Source organism: Sphaerodactylus townsendi, linkage group LG05, assembly GCF_021028975.2.
Source record: "Sphaerodactylus townsendi isolate TG3544 linkage group LG05, MPM_Stown_v2.3, whole genome shotgun sequence".
NCBI classification, from domain to species: Eukaryota; Metazoa; Chordata; class Lepidosauria; order Squamata; family Sphaerodactylidae; genus Sphaerodactylus; species Sphaerodactylus townsendi.
In genome coordinates this window covers 46,655,674-46,677,063 of record NC_059429.1, presented here as the reverse complement: position 1 = coordinate 46,677,063, position 21,390 = coordinate 46,655,674, and the positions used below count along the sequence as shown (strand labels likewise).

Genomic DNA, 21,390 nt, shown 5'->3' with positions numbered 1-21,390 from the left:
CATTGAGTTACTGATGTAGACCAGCAACAGAAATGAGACTTCTCTAGCTTCTAGAACAGTGGTGGCGAACCTATGGCACCCCAGATGTTCATTGACTACAATTCCCATCATCCCCTGCCAGCATGGCCAACTGGCTATGCTGGCAGAGGATGATGGGAATTGTAGTCCATGAACATCTGAAGTGCCACAGGTTTGCCACCACGGTTCTAGAAGATTTAGCATTACCAGAGCGCTTCCCCCTCCCTCTATCTTGAGCTGCGGGCCAGTTGCTTGCCCACCCAAATAGTGATGTGATAGAGGTGGGGCGAGCATTCCTTCCTCAGTTCTATCTTTGTCACTGTGGAGAGAGGACATCAGTGAGTTTCTTCAGGTTACTTTGGTGATGTAAAATGATTCTATTTTAAAAAATGCTGTCTGGGCCCAAAATGACTCAAAACAATGATCATACCAAATGCCTCTTCTGCTTGGGAGAGGGACATATTATGTAAAATTGTCAGGGATGTTGCCTGTTCACTCACAAAGGCCCACTTTGCAGATATCTCATCTGATGGATCATTATCGCTGCCAAACACTCTTCCTTCAGATTATCCCAGTTACATGTTTTGAGAGTACTATCTCTTGTCAGTTTTATTCCAGAACTGCATAAAATATGTGTCTTAAATTTGAGGCACCCATGGGCATGGTGTTGGGCACTCCTGCTCTAGTATAAGCCAGTGCTGGGATTCAGCAGGTTTGCACCACTTCAACCGAACCAGTTGTTAAAATGGTGCTTGTAAACAATTGATTGCAGTGGGCTTAGATTGGAGTAACTTGAGAAGATTGTACTATGAATGTCTGAATTATTGAAAACTGTTTTAGCTCTTTGGGAATTTATTTGACATATATTTGTATAAAAGGCACTACTTTTCTGTTTGCTTGAAATAAGTATAGTGTAGCATTCTTCAGTGTTTGATAAAGACTTATAGTGATTGCGTTTTCTGGCTATATGCTACCCATGGTGGTGGGTACCATGCTATCAGTGAGTGTGTTTCAGTGTTGAGACAGGTATCCCTACTGTCATTCAGCCTCAAAAGCAGAGAAAGAGGAAAGTTAATTCCACTTAGTAAGGAATTTCAAAATTCTTTGTAGAAACAAGTTTGTATTGTTTTGGACAGACAGGATTAAAAAAAACTCTATGGAAATCAATGTCTGCAACTACAAGCTATGACAAAGGGACTGTTCCATTAAAACAACATAGACAACACAGGACTCCAAGTCTTATGTCAACCTGCCAAGCCTCCCTCCCACCTGTTCTTGTATTAGAGGTATAATATATATCATGTTGTTCAGGATGAAAAAAGCCTGGATGATATCAACTTCAGACCTTGTAGGTCTCCTGGGCCAACTCCAGTGGTGGAATTCAGCAAGTTCACACCATTTCAACAGTACCGGTTGTTAAAATGGTGCTTGCAAACAACCAGTTGTTAAATTATTTGAATCCCACCACCGGAACCGGTTGTTAAATTATTTGAATCCCACCACTGGCCTACTCCTATATTTATGGTTATGTCCCTTGGATATAACTTTATAGCAAAATATTCTTGGAATATGCTGAACTTATGCAGAAGAATCTAAGCCTTTAAAAACAATGCAAAGATTCCCTGCTTGTGTTTATAAAGAATTCTGAAAACTGGTCTGGCATTTAGTTTAAACACAGAAGGGTGAGAAATGGAATAGGTCTTCCAGTGGCAGTGGATACTACTTAGGGCTCTTTATTCTCTCACTTCCACCCCATAACAAGCGGAAGGATAAATAATGTGAAATATGCCAAAGCTGCAAAAAAATTTCAGGTCAGCATTTGCTTTATCTGATACACAATTAGTTGACCCAAACCCCTGACGTAGGCTTACAAATAAAGGGGACTGACAGAACAATAGGTAGCTGTTCTTGATTTCTGATTATATATGCATAATTAGGTTTCCAGGAAAGATAGCCAAGAATAATTTGCTGCCATTGATTTGCAGTTGTAGCAGCATAACTAATATAAGTTGTTAGATGCTTATGGTGTTTTATGTCCTATAGCATTTGTTCTTTTATTAACTGCTGAGTTTGAGGGCGGATGGCGGGGTATAAATATTTTTAAAAACATGGCAATCTGAAAAGGCCAAATATGTCCTTTGTTATCAATCCTGTAGCAATTAAAATCTCAATATACATTGTCTCATCTTTGTAAAATTTAGTGTTGTATGCATGAATATAAATATCATTGCAACATGTATTCTTCCAAGAAGAACTGAGAAGCATCCCTGAAGGGTCTCTGAGAAGGACATTGTACTATGTCAAGTCCGTTTTTCATGTTGGTTTACTTTGATATGTTGACTGACCTGTAACATTTTCATTCCATTCACTATTTGTGAAAATATTCCCAAAACAGGGATGTGAAAGGTTGGTGGTGGGGGGGGGGGGGGGGGCAGCTAGAAAAATAGGGAAGACTCTCCCCCAGGAATTGTTTGTCCCAGAAGGAAATATGGGGGGAGCACTGGGGAAAATCTTACACAGTATTCATCTTTTTGAATGAGTAAAATGCTTAAGATAAAGTTTTACTCCCCAAAATAGTGTGAAAATTTTATGTATGGCAATCTAAAATATAAGGGGGCAATTCTCAATGGTAGAGCATCCATTTGGCATGCAGAAGTTCCCAGATTCAATCTCTGGCAATCTCCAGATTTTTTTTTAAAGGTTAGGTAGTAGTTAATATGAAAGACCTCTACTTGAGACCTGGAGAGCTGCTGCCAGTCAGACTGGCCATGGTAGACTAGTAGTAGTATGTCTCACTCCAGCAGACATATGATGTTTTTCAAGAATATATTTGCTTCAATGTGATTAAGTTTATCCATCAAATAGCTATAAGGTGTATGGTGGTGATGATGCTGTTGAAGAGTTCACTGTTTCCAAGGCTAAATAGTATATCTAGATATGGGACTAGTCTGGTTGTGACTGTATAAGATTATTTCTGTTTAAATCAAAAACTTTCTTTTATTTGCTATGAAATTTGTGCTTTCTATTTTCAACTTTTGTTTTTTTTCCACAGGTTGCAGATATGTGTGTTGAGGTATCATAAAGCACAACTGTTTGTAGTTCTCTCTCTAGTACTGGGTGTATTTACAATTTTTTATATTTGTCAATTCCATAAAAATGCTAAGTAATTTAATTGTATTTGCTATGTAATAAACTTTTGCTTTAAAAAGTTGATTTGATAGGCAGCAACTGCATGTATTTGTGTGTGCGTGTGTGTATTTGCATGGCTTCGTATGTATGGAAATTTGCATCTTTACCTCAGTTTGCAAGACCTGAGTGAAGCTGTTAGTGATAGGACATTCTGGAGGTCTCCATAAGTTGAAAATGACTTGATGGCAAATAACATAAGTACCCTAACTGCAACTCACCAAGGCTGAGCAGTGATAAGGCCAGTGTGGTGTTGTGGTTAAGAGCCAAGTTTGATTCCCCACTCCTCCACATGAGCATCAGACTCTAATTTAGTGAACCAGGGTTGTTTCTCCACTCTGCTGGGTGACCTTGGGCGAGTCATAGTTCTTTAGAGGTATCTGAGTCACCTCCCTCACAAAATGTCTGATGTGCTGTGAGGAAGAGAAGGAGTTTGTAAGCTGCTTTGAGACTCCTTGTGGTTGAGAAAAATGGCGTGTAAAGCCAAACTCCTCTTCTTTATGTGCACAGCTCTTGCCATTTGTAATGAACCCATGTTGCTGTGGAGAAAATGCTGATAAAGTGGAATAATGGTTGCTTTGATTTGGGCCCCGAAGGGGGAAACAGAGTTCATGCAATCTTTCTTCTGCAGCTGTTGAGTCACATTTTGAAATTGTCATTCACCAGTTTTGTACTACATAACAGAGCTTTGTTCTGTTTAAGTGCAGAAATGAGTCCTTGGCTTTGTATAGTGCAAAGACTAGAGCATTCCAGAAGCGGTTCAAATCCTTCTATCAATATGTCAGCCATTGAGATTGTGACAAACTGCAAAAAGAGCATCAATGTGTTCCATTGCAAAAGAATTTGGGGATATTTTGAGGTTTAATTCTAGATGCATTTTGTCTTGCTGTGTTTGTTTTTAGGGTTGCATAGCAGACATTACTATAGAAGGTAAAACTGTAAGATTTCTGACCTTTTTGATAAGAAAACGTACTTGAAAATATTTATACTCTTACAATCTTTATTATTAATCCAACACTATTCTGAGTTGAAAAATTTCCCCAGGTTTCTCCTCCCCCTTCTAAAACAAGTAGGTATTTAGTGAAATGATCAATTGTCATTCATGTCCCCAGTTTGTTTTCTGGGAAGCCAAACATATACTTGCAATGATACACTAAAATAATAAGCATTGGCTATATGAAGCAACTATTAAGTAATCATTCTACTTATCCCCATGATTCTCAGATTAATAAAACTGATGCTGTGTCAGCTTTAATGGTATTATTTCTGAGCAAGATTAAAGTACTTAAATTTGGCATGTGCTTATGTAAACCGTACTCTGTCAAATACATACAGTAGTTTTACGTTATATTCCACAGTGTTCCTAGGCTGTGCATGTGCATATACCGACTACAATAGGTTCATCCACAGAGGTCTACAACCTGCGGCTCTCCAGATGTTCATGGACTACAATTCCCATCAGCCCCCGCCAGTTGGCCATGCTGGCAGGGTCTGATGGGATTTGTAATCCATGAACATCTGGAGAGCCGCAGGTTGCAGATCCCTGACCCAGCATATGTGGAATATCATGCTCTTTTGGACTGAACAGTAAATATATTACAAGAGTGACAGGTTACCACTCCACTTCAGAAATAAAGCCATGATGGAACTGGTGAGAGAGGGTTAAATCACCTTACAAAGAATCATGCCAGGGTCAGAGACCATTGCAGAGAATAGTACTGGTGTAATTCTTCCGTGATTTTCCCATTTGATAACCCAGATGTTTTCCTATCCTATTAACCTGTATTTTAATACCAATTTATTTACTCTTTGTGAAAGTAGGTATAATCATGAGAGTCACCAACGTCCTTCTTCTCATATCTATGTGTTCCTCTGTTTTCAGAAACCTTGCATAGTGCTGTGAAAACTTTCTCATTAGGATATTTTACAAGAAAGTTGTATAAGAGGTAGGGCAGGTTGAGCAGCATTCGTGACTAGATCCATATTCTTGAAAGTAGATGTTTATGTTTTTGAACCAGTGCCAAAGATCCTCTATTTGCCCATGGCTCTAAAACCTTTCCTCACTTCTACTGCAGGTTACAGTTTCTTTTCCTAACCTTTTTTCTTTTTCTATAAATCTCTTTTCTTAACAGTTCAAGCCATTTTGTATTTGTGTTAGGTCCATTGCTTTGCAAATATGTGGCCTGCAAAGGCATGCATGAAATCTAACATGGATGGTTCCTGTGTACCACTCACAAATGTAGCGTTCTGTTTATGAATATTTCATTACTTCTATATATGGGATTTTGTTCTTAAATATAAATTATAGTGTTCAATGTAGAACAGGCCCATTTACTTCTTCCTGAGCTAGTTGAGAAATTAAGGGAGAATTTAGAAATGTGAGTTCTTCTCATGCATTATCTTTTGCAACAACTGTGTGCAAGAACAAAGTATAGAGTTAGTTTCTCTAGTTTAAAATGGAGAAAGATGGTGAGAAATCAGTTTTTTACAGTTAAATAAAAGAATAAAAGACTGTTTCACATCAACTTTAGAATCTTCCATTTCTCTCTCATCATTTTTTCTGCCCAAATTAGTCTTTTTGTTGTCAGCTTTTTAATGTCTTATTTCTAAGGATCACTCTATAAACAGTCAGTAGTGCTGAATGTAAAAGAGGCTGGGATTTTTGTTCAAACTCTTTGTTCCTTGTCTTGATGATTGTGTTACTTTCCCCAGTGTGCTTTTTATCTTATACTGTTAATTTCATTTATGAACTTAAGTGTGTGTCATCTTCCTCACTGCTTCAGTTAAATTTCCCTTCCGGGCACTTCCTTTTACTGATTCCTAGTTCCTTCTGTTACCATTTTGAGCAACTACTTACGTTGAAAGCTGTTTTTGTTACTGGTATCTTGCCTCTAGTCTAATGCTTTTTCTCTCTTGCACTCTCTGTGTGGCAGTCAGCTCTTTTGTCTAACTCCACCTGGGCAGGGGTAAAGTCCCTTAAGTGTGTCCTTCATGGGAAGGAAAGCAGCTATGAGGAAGATGCTTTTGAGCAGGCAAGTGGCAGGAAGTGGAAGGGGTAAACATACACATATAGCCAGTCAGACTGCTCCTAATTTTAGCTTCCCTTACCTGTTTTTTTTTAAAGATAGACAAATAGGAGACAATATTAGGTGAGACTAGTTTATACCTGCAACGGAACAAGAGTATCTATTATTTCCATCCCCACTCACCTTGCCATTCTGTGATTAGTTGCTTAGAATTCTTTCTTGTAATCCTTTTCTGGTACCAAAACTGGACCAGCCTGAAGAGAATAGGACCTGAAGCAATGGAGGTAGAGAGAATGCAGGGTTTAACTTCTTCCTTCACCCAAATGCTCCACTTCAGACAAATAAGACACAATCTCTGATTTGGGTATGAAAAGAGTCAGATCTTTGTCATTTAGAAAAATCAAAAAGCACAGTGACACCAGAAGACTAACAACATTTAGATCCCTTTCAGATTACTGTTCTAAACTGGATGTCATCTGAGTTTAGCAGTGCAGAGATGGGCATTCATACAATTTTCTGTCCATCTATTTGCATTTCTAAAGTGTTCTGGCCAGTTCAAACAGTACAGCTATTGCTTTTTCCCCTTCTTTGTCAATGCGCTGTGTGTGTGTGTGTGTGTGTGTGTGTGTGTGTGTGTCTGTCTGTCTGTCTGTCTGTCTGTCTTTAAATGTTCTGAGATTTGTCTTGCAGTACTGTAACAATCCAAATGCATCTAAATGCTGGTGATATAGCACTGAATTGCTTAATATCACCCAAACTGGGATGTACTGGATTGCTATAGTCCTATAGCACTCATCTTAGAATGTTACAAAAAAAATCTAGAAAAGAATGCTCTGCCCAAAAAGACAGTGAAAAATAGTGGTCCTTTCAGAAGTGGTTCAAACAGCACACTGGAGTAATTCAGAAGACCGGGCATTAGTTGACTGGGTCTGAAGGATCCAAAGATGGTTTCTTTTAGCCTCCCTGGGAAAACTCTCAATTTAAAGGAGAGATTGATTATTTCCAACAGGAAGCACCATACCTCATTGCTGCTGACTTTAACCTGCCATGGTGGGCATGGATCAAGAGGATAGGTCCGTGGTGGCGAACCTTTGGCACTCCAGATGTTATGGACTACAATTCCCATCAGCCCCTGCCAGCATGGCCAATTGGAATTGGGAATTGTAGTCCATAACATCTGGAGTGCCAAAGGATCACCACCACTGCGATAGGTGATAGGTTTCACAGCTGTGAATATCTTGTCCTTATCAGCCTGGGAGAGCAGACTGAAGTGGACCAATGTAAGACTAAAAGACAGCCAAACATCCTGCAGAATCAAAGGCAGTACCTCAAGTCTTTTGAAGAATCTTCTGCATTTGCTTTGATGAAGAGACTGAAACAAATGGCTTGGTTTCAGTTTCTAAAGAGAAGAGAAAGGTTTGTTCCCTGCATAACTGCAGGGTGAGGTTCTGGGCCTGTGGCTATGAGCATTGATATATTCTAAAGTTCCCTGGCTCTTCCTTTTTGTTCATGAACCTTTGTGTGAACACACCAGTAATCACAACAGTTGGCTTTGTATTGGGGTTCATTGACCTGGAGACAGTGAATTCCAAAGAAAAGACACAAAGAGAGTGAGTACGGAGATGTGAAATAATGTAATTAACCTAAGGTCTGGCTAAGAACAAAGTATTGGAAGAACAAAGATGGTGAAGAGATGATAAATAATTGCTTGTCAGCAATTTCAGTAACACTAACCTGTTTCTTTCCCGTCCATTCCTTTCCTCTTCTGAAATCATGCCTAACAGAGAGCTGTGCTGTAATGCTCTGGTCTTCATCAATAAATTTGTCAGTAACACCTCAGAGAATATTACTAAAAATGCAGTACTCTGACTATGCCAGTTCAAGAACATTTCCCTGGCAAGCCATGTTAAATAGACTTCAGTAGGATTCCGAGTAGATCTGCTTGGGATTGATCACTGAATAACTTATACTAGATGGCCCCTCAATTTGATTACTTTTGAAATAGGATAGGAATATTCCTGGAGGATAGGTCTACATGTGGTTGTTAGCTTTGATAGCTATATGGAGTTCTCATGTTTGAGGTTGATTAACAGATGCTAGGTGCAGAAGATGGCTACCACATCACCATCTTAACCTGCTTATAGGGATTTAGAGGTGCTGTCAGAGAGAAAGGTAGAAACTCAACAACTGTCCTGAAGCTTCATCTTCTACTAAGATGAAGAAATTAGGTGTCACCTAATTTAAAATTTTGTCTTTGTTACATTGGAATGGCCAGGTATAGGGAATGGAAGAGACCATGGGAGAGGCCAAGGTGGCATCTATTATGTTTAGCTGATATCTCTCTCTATATAAACGCGAAATACCACTGACTGACTGACTGACTGACTGACTCATCAAAAGAACTCAAAAACCACCGAAGCTACAAAGTTGAAATTTGGCATACCGGTTCGTTATGTGCTTCAGGTGCTCGCTAAGAAAGGATTTTCCAAAATACTCACTTCCACTCGACTTATTAGATATTTACTGTTCAACTCTGGCCATCTGCACGAACATTCTAAAGGTGACAGTTAAACACCACGAGTTTCATGTCCTTCAACATGGTATTTTCGATGGTTTTTGAGTTCTTTTGATGAGTCAGTCAGTCAGTGAGTGGTATTTCGCATTTATATATATAGCTTGGTTTCACAGGACATTTTAATGAAGGGCACTTTGAAGCTCTAACTCCATTTGTCGCACTGAAAAGTTCTGCTAGTGCCCACCAAACAACAAGCACGATTGATCTAATGGTGCGCCAACTGCATTCTAACATCGCCCTCCTCAACACATACGAACCTGTTCCTTCTGCTGAAACCGGTAAAGGGAGAAGAGGAATTAAACGCAGAAAGCGATTTACACGTTGCATTAGAAAAAGACAACTACAGGAAGCTGCTGCAAAATATGCGAAAACCAACCCGTCAGTCCACAGACAGGCTGTGAGGAAATATGCTGCATGTCACCCACAGTTCACAAACAGGCTGTAAAGAAGTATGCTGACTGTCACCCTGAAATTAATAGAGAGGCTGTGATGAAGTATGCGTAGCGAAGCACAGGTATCCTTCTAGTCTAGCTATAAGTCTTACCTGGAAAATCTTAAGGTAAATTTGTTTGCGCTGAGACCAATGCAGGACAACAGATAGTACTAAAAATATAATTTCAAGAACAAAACACTGTGACTGACTCATGATATCTGTGTGTATGTCTATGTGCACACATATGTGTGATACCTTTCAAATTTAGAGAGACCTGTTCTGTTAATCTGAACAACCTGGTTTGAAATTTTGCTGATAAATCATGTAGTGAAGGAAAAAAAACTGGTATGTAATTAAAGATTGTATCATAATGCATGTACTCTAAGGGAACAGATAAGAAGGTGTATAGGTAACTGTAAATTAGGGTATCAACTGTCTTGTATAGCAGTTTTCTTCTTTTAACAATAAGGCTTTGCAACAAGAATGTTTTAATCCCATATAAAAGAAGCTATACGCTGATTTGGGCCAAGATGAATATTGAGACAGTGTGTGGTTGGAGTCTGTCCTGGCTTTCCTGAGTATGTTTTGCAGGTTTTTAGAGGCAAATATTCAAGAGTCTGACATTATTCAGTAGTGCTGAATTAACTTCAAGAACGAACCTATGCATATTCTTGACAACTGTGCCGGTTAGCTAATTAAATAATTTGCATATAATGCGCATGAGGAGCTGAACAAATCTGGCAGGAAGGCTGGAACAAAGACAGACAGCTGGTAGTCCTGAGCATCTGGCAGTTATTTTTTTAAAGCCCAATCTTAACCTTTCAGAAGTTTATATTATGGCCCTTGTTGGATTATGAGAATAGATATTTTTGGGTGTTTATATTACTTGGTCTCTTCAGCATTTTAAATGTTGACTATTTCATGTAATTAAGCACTTGACTGTTTAGTTAAGCCTGTTCCTGCCATTATTTGGAAACACCCTCCCCCCATAACCCCCCACATAGGCCTACTTTGGAATTGTGCTCTATCCTAAGGTGATATGCTACATAAACACTGAAAGGGGATGTGAATACAGAGAACAGCTGCTTCTTTTTTCCTTCCTGTTGTTAAGCATAAATATCCTTCATATCTCAAAGGACAGTCTTGGGGACCAACTAGAGCTGGTGGAAGCAGCCAGATGCATCTTACTTTAACAGGAAAAGGGGCGCCTGGGAGCGAGAGGGACATTGACTTATTGTGAATGTTCCTTCTACTCTGGGGAAGAAGGACACCTTATCATGGGTGCTTCCCAACCAATCAGGAAGCAGGTCAGCTGAAACTTGCTGTATCTGACAGGTGGGTCCATTCACATCCTCAATTCAGGAACTCTACAAGCTGTCACTAAAATTGCTTGAAAAAACTATCTTTGTAATAGCCAAACAAGACGGTAACAAGTATTGTGGAAGGGTTTCATGATCAGAATCAACTGGGTCTTGTGGGTTTTCTGGGCTGTGTGGCTGTGGTAGGGTAACCTTTGCTCCTAATGTTTCACATACATATACAGATGGCATCTTTAGAGGCATGTCGTGGTGAGATGTGTTTCTCTCCACGGCACAGTGTGGAGAAATTGTGTGGTGGGTCATATGTTTTGTCCACCTCACAGGTGGGGAAGGAGTGAGATACATTTGGACTCTGAGCGCCACACGGGCACATGAAAAAGATGCACAGAGTTGATTAGACAGGAAGAGTTGTAGAAAAAGGGAAAAGGGTCCAGCCATACCATTCTCTCTATAAAAGGTGAGTTAAGATGTCCTGCCTTCCTTAGAGTGGAAGGAATCACCATAATAAGTCCTCTTACTGAGGGAGTCCATCTTATCATGAGGACTGAATTAATAGCTGTACTGCCAACAGTGAGGTACAATTTCCTGGAGTTCCTGAAGCTTCTTTGCCTGTAGGCTAATAAAGTTGCTCTGCCATTTACTTACGCTGTTTGCCTTTTGACAGAGGGCTATAGGAAGTAAAGTGGAAGTGACACAGATAGAAGGGAGATCAGAGTGAGAAATGCTGAACCTCTCCGGTTCCCATGCCTCACCTGTATTGCTGAATCGCCTTTTCTCCATTCCTGACCCCAAAACTGGGAATCAGATGGAAATGCTGAATGCTGAGGCAAACCAGTTGTTAAGAGGTACATTGTAGGAAGTGGGAGAGGTGTCAAAACTCCCTGTCAAGTACTTTTTTACTATTAAAGTTTTTTAAAAGTTCCCTTTGTAAGTGATTGCTCAGTCTCAACTAATATGGCCTTTATTATGATCACATCAGGTTAAAAACATTTAAGCTAACTGTACAAAATGAGGGATTGAGAACATATGGTATGTTGTTTGCTAAATAAATGTGACATAGTTCAAGGGATGGCCCAGGATAACCTGATTTCATCAGATCTTGGAAACTGAGCAGGGTTAATCCTGGTTAGTATTTGGATGGGAGACCACCAAGAAATACCAGAATCACTACGCAGAGGTAGCAAGTGGCAAACTACCTCTGAATGTCTTTTGCCTTGAAAACCCTACAGCCATGACTTGACAGCAAAATAAAAAATTATGGTCAAGGGATGATCCTGGTGGTTGTAAAAGGGAAAATATTAAAAGAGAGCAGCATTTAGTTTTGGCAGTGGTTAATTATAGCTGAAAGAGCACCTACAAGTAGCTGTTTTCAGTTCAGACATGAATCAGGTTCCCTCCCAAATGTGGGATCGGGCGCCGCAAACTAATTTTGTGTTTTGCTGCTACTGTGTGTTAAATAATTTTAATGTTTATATTTTATTATTGTATATAGTATGTTGCCTTTTTGGCCTTATTGTTCACCGCTCAGAGCCCTTTGGGGGTTGGGCGGTACAGGAAAATTAATAAATAATAATAATAATAAAATTATTGGGCCAGAAGTTGGATGCTCTTAATGCTCATGCTTTGAGAAAATGCCAGTTTCACACTAATTTGCAAAAATGCTTTTGGGTTTAGACAGAAATCGTTGTGGTTGCCTGCTTTCTCTGGTGTTTAAATTCAGGGATTGTGATAGTTCTTTCATTTCTATTTGTTCCATTTTTGTGTTCAAGACTGACACTTTGCACCTTAATGATGATCATGTTGTAAGCTCCTTTTGCTTCTATTCGTATGAAATATGCAATTAATATATCTAATTGGATTTCTCAAAGCCATTCATTGTTATATCATACACAGGGGAGTGGGTTTAATTAAAATAAGCACAACATTCATGTTATCTAAATTTCAGTTCCTCTTTGCAATTAATTGACTAAACCCTAAATGGTCAGCAGCTAATGTTCTGTAAAATTCATATTATGTGCAGTATCATTTCATTAATCTATCACTGCAAAGTGCTAGATATTTAATAGCAATTACTTTTAGACTGGTCTGCAGAAAAATCTTTTTCGTGAAAGATAGACTTGAGGGGAAAAATTATTCCTGTTAACCCTGAATGGACTTTCCAGTTTAGGTTCCCAGATAGCCATGTCTAACCAGTCTATAATTGTTATATTTATGATGTATTTATGGAGTTTGATTCAGAATTACTGAAATCAGAAACTAAGACCTGCATTGTTTCCTTAATAATTATTTCTGTGTTCTGTTTGGTTTTATAGAAAGGGCTATTGCAAAACATGAAGTTCGAGAAATTGAGCAACGTCATACGATAGATGGCTCTCGGTCAGATGTGACTCTGGATGAAGATGATGATGTGGTGATAATTTATAATCGAGTCCCTAAAACTGCTAGTACTTCATTTACAAACATTGCTTATGATCTTTGTGGAAGAAACAAGTATCATGTACTGCATATCAACACAACCAAAAATAATCCTGTTATGTCACTGCAAGATCAGGTAGGTTATTAAAGATTCAGCCTTTTGCTTCTTAAATTTTATATTTAATTAGTCAAACTCAAAAGCATTGTGCATGAGAAAACATCAATAAGCCCCAGTAGAGAGCTGCAAGGTAGGAATTGTAGAAAAGTTATCTCAGATCCTGATAGAGTAGGAGGCCAGAACACAAGACCTTTATTAAATCAATCCCAAAGCTAAGCTTCCTAAATACATTTTATCTTATGTCTAATATTTGATTAAAGTAGGCAGCTATTTTTCTCCAAAAGTACCTGTGTTTTCTCTTGGTTCACTTGGATCAAACGTCTTTCCTCCCAAATCTTCTTTTCTTTTACATAGTTCCCATATCAATTGACAGTGTCCCTAACTACCCTGTAGATCAACCATGAAGGTTATCCTGACAGTCTTTTTTCCATGTTGCTGTTTGTTTGGAACTCCCTCACACCTTCTGTGTAATTTTTCTCACTTTTTCCCCTGAATCTCCTCAGAATCTGATCTTTCTTTGAGACCTTTGGTACAATATTACTCCTTGCATATTTTCTCCCTTGTTTGAATTATGGGTTGTAAATTCTTCTTGTTGCATACTGATGGCACTGTGTAAATAACAGAATAATTAATGCTTTGCATATATGCAGTGTGCTAAACATAATCAATTCTGAATAACTGTTAACATGTCTAGTAGATAGCTGCTGCCTCTGTAATGTGTTATGGCAAAACAGTGTCTCCTGACTGGTTGTGTGTGTAGAATTTTGCAGGAGGGGCCCTAACTCAGTGGGAGAGCATCTGCTTGGCATGCAGTTGAAAGTACCAAACAGTAGGTGATGTGAAAGATTTTGAGATTCTGGAGAACATCTGCCTATTTGAGTAGACCAGGGGTCTGCAACCTGCGGCTCTCCAATTGGCCATGCTGGCGGGGCTGATGGGAATTGTAGTCCATGAACATCTGGAGAGCCGCAGGTTGCAGACCCCTGGAGTAGACAAATCTGACCTTGATGGACCTGGTGTCTGATTCAATATAAGGCAGTTTAATGTGTTTATGAGTTCCCTAGAATATTGTGTGCCCTTTTTATGTTTTACAGTTCAAGACTCAGGTTTAGAACGGACCAGGACCACCGAACGAAGAAACAAAACATACTATTTTTTTGCATTTCTTTTTCTTAAAATGTAAACAAGAATCTGTTTTCCCTGAAATGGCCAAAGTTCATAAGCAGATGAGGTTGGAAGGCTGATGCTTGTTTCTGTATGTCATGTTGTTGTTTTCTGAGTCCTGCCTTCCTTATTTGAAGGACCCTGCCTTCAGTGGAAAATGGGACAGACTATGCAGCCCATAATTTGGCCACTTTGCGGGGCTGCACGGACACTCATTGCTATGCTCCACAGCACTTCCCAATGTGACTAAGGTTAGGGTGAAGGACTCAGCATTTGAGGGCACATACATAGCTTTTCATCTCCAAGACAGATCATGCCCTGGACAGAATCCATAAAAACAGATTTATAGATAAGACTCAGGGAGTTATCCCTTCACAGCCCTTTCAGAAGCATAAAACTTTTCATAAGCCTTATAGGCCACATTATTGGTTGGGGGCGACAACATTTCATCCTTACCAATACTAAGGAAACTTCTGTTCCTTTCCACAGTTCTACCATTCTGGGAATGAGCAGTAATGCAGGAGATTCCAAGGACAGACAGGGAAATGTAGATCTTAGTCCCCAAAGACTCCTGAATCATCCCAGAAACAGAATCTGGTCAAGAGGTCTCCCTTCCCCTCAAGCTTCATGAGGCATCGTTACACAGATTGTTGGGTTCAGTCTGTAATGTTATATGGCTATGTGCTGGCGTCTTTTCAATTCCCCTCAAATCATCTCCTGAATCACAGTCCCTTTCTGATCTTTTGGCACAGGAAGTACCCTTTTCCATTCTCCTGTGGCCTTTGAGAGGCACTCAGACTGTATGCTTCTGCTTTAGTATCTACAGGAAATACAGGCTGTGTTGCATAAATTTTTCTGAACAGCTAGTTCATAAAAGGGAGTGCTGTCTGGGATTCTGTTCCAGGTATATTCTTTTATAAGAAATCCTGGAAAACACACTATGTTAAATTGTTGTTTCATTGACAGTATCACACCTACCTTCCTCAAGAGGATACGTTAGCTTGTGGAACTGCGCAAAGACCACAGAGATGAAAGCATGGTTGCATTTACATGTAATTGTTGTTCTTCAAGTGGTCTTTTAACTGTCACATGCTTCTCTCTCCTTCCTGCTGTGAGCTCATAGCTGTTTTTTGATTAAGCTTGTTTTTTGCCTTGATGAGCTTTCTGCAAAGGTATATTAGAACTGAGGGAAAGCTCTCCCTTTTGCCCATGCATCCATCAAAAAGGGCAGGAAAAGGTGGCGCATGAGAGGGAATGCCTTTTTAAAGAGCTCTGTAAATTTTCTTGTGGTAGAATTCATGTGTGGTTGCACAGAAGACTAGTCAAACAACAGTTACAGATAAGTGTTTTCTTATTCTCCCTTTCCTGTGTTCTGCACAGAGTAACTTCTGATTGGCTTATCTCATTCTGACTGTTGACCATATTTTTCTCTCTCATCTCTTTCATACCCAACTTCCCTTCCTCATTCAAGTGGTCCTCTTTTGTTCTACAAGGCTTAATAGATTACCAGCATTTCAGCTTTTCTGTATTTTCTGCTACCAGCTTACCTACCTCAAAGATGTCTCCTTGTCTTTCTTCTTGGTTCTATCAATATCACTAAAATTATAAGCCTCCTAGGCAGGGGCTATATTACACTTAAATTTTGTGCAGTACTTAACGTAACAGTGGTACCAAGCAAATATTTAGTGGTCACAGATAGGTCTGTTTCCTTTTCTGCAGAGCTGATGCTGATCAAAGAGGACTTGACTAAGACAAGTGCTATGTTCAGGGGAAGCTCTTGCATTAGCTACTGAGTTAGTGTTGATATCCACTTCTGTTTCTGCCAATATTTTGGACTGGTTTGTCTGCAAACTTAGCTGATTCAGGGCCTAAGAGATGTAATGAGGTCTGGCATCAATGAAAATGAATCCACAATGTTAATCACCTATTCAACAGTTCTGTAATTGGTAACCCATTTTTGGCTGTAACTCTAAAATGTATTCTTCCCAGGTTCTGCTAAGCCCAATCTGGCCTGCCTGCCCCCCCTTTTTTTGTTTGATCCTTGCAGTTGAATCCTTAGATTGTTGAAACGTCCATCTGCCAGGAAAACTGAAATTTCTATACCATTCAGTTTCTGTTTTTTCTTTGCAGTATTTCTTGTTCTCCATCCTTAGTGCACTTGATCCCTTTCAATTCTGCAGAGCTAAAACATAAACAGCGTAAACATATCAGAAGTTCAAAAATAGCTTTTCAGTTAGTCGTTTAAAACTACTGAAAGTAGAAAAAATAGTTCTGCAGAAACTTGTTCACACTTTGGGGGGTCTTTATAACTTAAATTCTGGAGATTACCTTTAGTTATAAATGCTAATTAAATATTTTTGTTTCCTATGCAGTGTGTAAAGTGGAGCAGTAAGAAGTATTAAAGTAGTGGCAAAAAACATTCAGAACTAAAAATGTTCTTAAGTAGTTCAGTATGTTGATTGATAGATGTTCCAGGTTGGATTACTGGAAACCTCTTTCATAAAAGGTCTTTAAAGACGTAATCTGTCAAATGAAGGAGCATCAGCACAAATTAACTGCTTTGTTTCATAGATCTTGATATTGCTTGCCAATGCAAACCCTGCCCCTCGACAACCGTGTCGCTCAAGCACGAGAGGCCAGGAAGACCCAGCAACAATGTAACCCAACAGAAGCACATGGTCTGAATGCTTCCCATAGCCTGTAGGGGCAGGGAAAAGGGTACCTGTTCAGTGGACAGGATGCCCACCTATCTCCCAGCAAGGATCTGACTGGTAGTGGTATGGCTGGTCACATGCAGCCTTTCTCCAAGCCAGACACCTCCTCCCCCACCCCCTCCAAGACAGAGGCTTGGTTTGACAGGTCTTTTCTGTCAACTGAGAGGACCTGCACAGCCTCTTATGATTTTTGGAAACAGGTTTGTTTTGAAATGTAAGCTTTCACCTCAGCTGCAAGACAGTTAGCAAATATGAAGGTTTTGGGTATGTTGCTGTGAGGTAAAGTTTGTGGTGAACAAGGAGAACACTGAGGGAAGGAACACTGAGGGAAGTGTTCAACACCAAAGAGAACACTGAAGGAAGAATCATTATTTATTTACAGGTTGTTTTTAGAGGTCATAGCAGTAGCACAGGCCTCCACAAGAGAAACCTGGCTGAGGAACACACATTTAATCTAGTTACAGCTTCAGACTGTGTTTTGAATTCTCTTTAATGCCTGCAGATACAAACAGGCTTTCACTTAGCCACTAGGTTGGCTCCTTTTACATACACAGGATTCACATACACACTAGCCTGCCATTTCCCAATAGTCTGTATGAAGTCTGTTCATTACCAGAGACAAACCTAACAGGATCCTTTGTCCTCTCCCAAAGGCAGAATTTAACCACTCTGCCGCACTACCAGGCAGAGCTACTTTCAAGCTGCTCTCTTTCTGAGTTAGACCCAAAACTATGACTCCCTGTAGCCTCCCTGAATCAGATGTAAACTAGTTGTTGCTGTGCTTCCCCCCAACATTCCACTGCCCTTCCCCCCAAAAGTTTGAGCAGTACCCCCTTACGTTTAAGGATAAAACCACCGAGTGGCTGTTTTTCCCTTCCAAGGCAGGACAGCCTCCTGTCTGTCACACAATCTTTAGCTCACATACCAAAAACATCAGATGCTAGAATTAACAGGGAAGAGAAGATTAAGAGAAGGGCTGGCAGAATGGAGAATGAGAGGTAGAAACAAAGGGGGAGAACAGAAGAAAAAAGATGGGGGTAATTTCCTCTCAGGTCCCCACTTGCTGGTTCCCACTTATTAGAGCCTGTTGTACATTTTCACACAAGGGCTTCTCATCTTCACAGTCATCCTGCTGGCTTTGCAAACTGGGGTGGGGGGATGGTATGTCCGTGCCAATGGAGATGGGGAGAACTCCCCATCTTCACAGGCACCCTGCTGCTCCTTCATGCAAAGCCAGGATTCAGCTTTGCAAATAGAGGGGTGTGTTCCTATGAACATGGGGATTACTCTCCCTATCTTCACAGGAATACTGCTACCCCTTCCTGTCAAAGCTGGGATATTTGGGGTAAGGTATGTGTGCGTGTGTGCCATTTCAGTGTTTGCACCAGGTGCCATTTTCTGTAGATATGCCCTGTCCACATTTCTTGTACTGGGAGCATTAGATTTCTAAAGCCTGTTGTAATTTTTTGTACAATGAGCTTTATTGCTAGTTTACATATAAATTCCTTAAGGAGCCACCAGACTGTTACATTTTGCAACTAAATGAAGCAGAAGACCAATGGCACCATGACTGACAACATTGATCCTGGTATATGCCCCCCAAATCAGAGCCCACCTGCTTAGATATGTTGAAGGGAGATTGTTGTAGGAGGCACAATTAGAGAATTGCAGAAGTGGGCAGAAAATGATGTACTGTGAGGGTGTAAACATAGGAGAGGACAGGGAGCAGACCTCATTCACTCACCAAATAGGCCAGTGGTGGCGAACCTAAGGCACTCCAGATGTTCATAGACTACAGTTCCCATCAGCCCCTGCCAGCATGGCTAATTGGCTATGCTGGCAGGGGCTGATGGAATTGTAGTCCATGAACATCTGGAGTGCCATAGGTTCGCTTCCACTGAAATAGGCAGACAGGGATAGAGTTTTAAATCACTCCAGATCTTTCTGAACAGAAATAGGGAAACTGTAATTAGTTATTTTATATCACCCTTGCATTTCCAGGATGTACATTAATTATAGATATAGGTTACTATGGAAGGCAGATAATATGTAGGTTAGTAAGTGGCTGAAGAGAGAATGAGAAACAGGGAGGATATGGGGTTTCCAAGAGAATGGAAGGAGGAAATAGAGAAGGGGGGGCATAAGGGAAATTGAGACGCAACCACACAAGTCCTTGAGGATTCTCTACCATGCAAGTAGGCCTGGCCCAGTGGGTGGGACCATACAACTGGTACCACACTTTTACTAAGTAGAGGCTGCTGGGTGGAAGTAAGCTTAAGACAGAGGAGCAGATGTTGGCTGGGGGTGGGAAGGAGGTAGGGTTACCAGCTCCATGTTAAGAAATTCCAATAGATTTGTGGAGTGGAGCCTGGGGAAGGAGGGGGTTTGAGCCATAGATATAATCCTTCCTGACAGCCATTTACTTCAGGGAAACTATTGTTGCCTGCCTTCAGGTGGGTCAACCATAATACTATTGGGGTAGGTACAGTAAAGGGTAAAACCAACCCCACTCTGCACCAAATGCATGAATGCTTTTATGCTATAATAGCTTTTAACACTCTTTTACTCTTTTTCAAGGACCAATAAATGGTTTGGCAACACAGACTGTATCTCAATGTGCTTATATAAATAATATTTACAGAAAAAAATTATTTAGTTTTATATTATTTTCAACAATACTTTGATAGACCAGATAGAAGCCTCTTACAAACTCTGGGCTCAGTAATACATACTGAATATCTCAATAAGCATGAAGTGAAATGGCATAAAGAATAGGGCGATATAACCTCGGGTTTGGTTATGATTTTGGAAACGCTTCTTCAAGTCCCACTCTCTTATGTGTTTCCTGAGAGTACTTACGAATGCAAATTCCAAGCACTTTTCCTGAATCTTGTTAATTTATATTATAGCTCTGATTCCGGAAAAGCTCTTCGTACTAGTATAGCTCTAATGCTAATCCAGGCTATTGTAGTACTCCCCGAGACCGCGATTCAGCCACTTGACTCCCACTTCACTAAGGTCTTCAATGAGGAACCACTACAATGGGACTTGAAAAAGCATTGGTTTTGCCTCCAGATGGGGGCTGGAAATCACCCAGATTTACAACTGTTCTTCAAGTGACAGGAGTCAGTTCCTCTTGAGAAAATGGTTGCTTTGACGGGTAGTCTCTATGGCATTATGACCTGCTGAGGTCACTTTGCCCCATAGACATCACCTTCTCAACGGCTCCACCTTAAATCTTGAGTTTCTTATTCTTAAATTCAGATAATCAGCAGTTCGTGTGGTTGCTGTCTAAATCAGAGAAGGATGAAAACACATTTAAAATTGCTGAATTTAGGCAACAGAAAATATTGGGCAAAACAGATAGCTAAGGAAAAGATATCAAGGAAAAGACTATGGATAGCTAATCAGAGCCAGGACAGCTATGAATCCTTGTAAGGGAGAAATATCAGGGCCTTACCTATCTATTATAAGGATGTGACCTCAAGTGCTTTATTTCTGTGTGCACTGTGCCTCCCACTTGAGAGCCTTCTCAACAATGACGTGGGTAATTCTGTTGATATTTGTTGATTATTTTTTTTGGCAATAATAGTAAGTTTGTAAAAAGAATGGCTGTGTACCTGTAGTGTATTTCTGTTGCCAGCTCTTTAACATCTAAGGAATCTGGTTCAGAATATACTTGCTATGTCTGCCTTTATGTTTTCTAATGTGACCCTGCAGTGAATGTTTCATGTTCCTGACTATTTCCAGTACAAAACGATTCATAACTCTATACCTCCTGGCTGTTCTCACTTCACAATTTTAGCACACACACAATGTGATTGATGCCACCTGTTAATTCTAGCATCTGACGTACAAAACAGAGTGGAGTATTCTGCCATTCAGATACTGCTGAGCAACTTAAAATAGAACAGAAAACTACCTTTCATTTTATTTTTAGTATCCATCTGAAACATTCCTTGCTTAAGCACCATTGAGGTTAACTTAATTCTTGAGAGTTTACTACCACAACATTAAGAAGAAGCTGTTCTTGCAGGTTAGGATGTGAGAACATTTGAGCCCAGTTTTTCCCTTTAGTGCTAGTTGGGGGATTTGTTTGCTGATGTTGAGATCATCACATCACATTTAAAGTGGTGGCACTTGTGAGTTGCTGATTAATGTCCAGGCACTGGGGGTGTAGTGGTTTAAGTATCGACTAGGACCTGAGAAATCCCTGTTCAAATCCCCACTCTTTCCATGGAAGCTTACTGGGCCAGTCACACACTCTCAGCCTTGACCCTGGCTAGCATTTGGATAAGAGACCTCCAAGGGATACTAGGGTTGTGCTGCGGAGGCAGGCAATGGTAAACCATCTCCCAGTGTTTCTTGCCTTGAGAACCCTATGGGGTCACCATAAGTCAGCTGTGACTTGACGGAGGAAAA

General features: G+C 40.2%; 1 protein-coding gene across 1 annotated transcript in view; it reads left to right on the top strand.

Moving 5' to 3' along the window:
- The window catches only part of HS2ST1 (heparan sulfate 2-O-sulfotransferase 1), a 115,109-nt gene that overhangs the window by 69,268 nt on the left and 24,451 nt on the right, over nt 1–21,390 (top strand). The window contains exon 2 of the mRNA XM_048498538.1: nt 12,870–13,108. Within this exon, the coding sequence (XP_048354495.1) occupies nt 12,870–13,108 (239 nt within the window). The remainder of the gene's footprint in view (nt 1–12,869; nt 13,109–21,390) is intronic.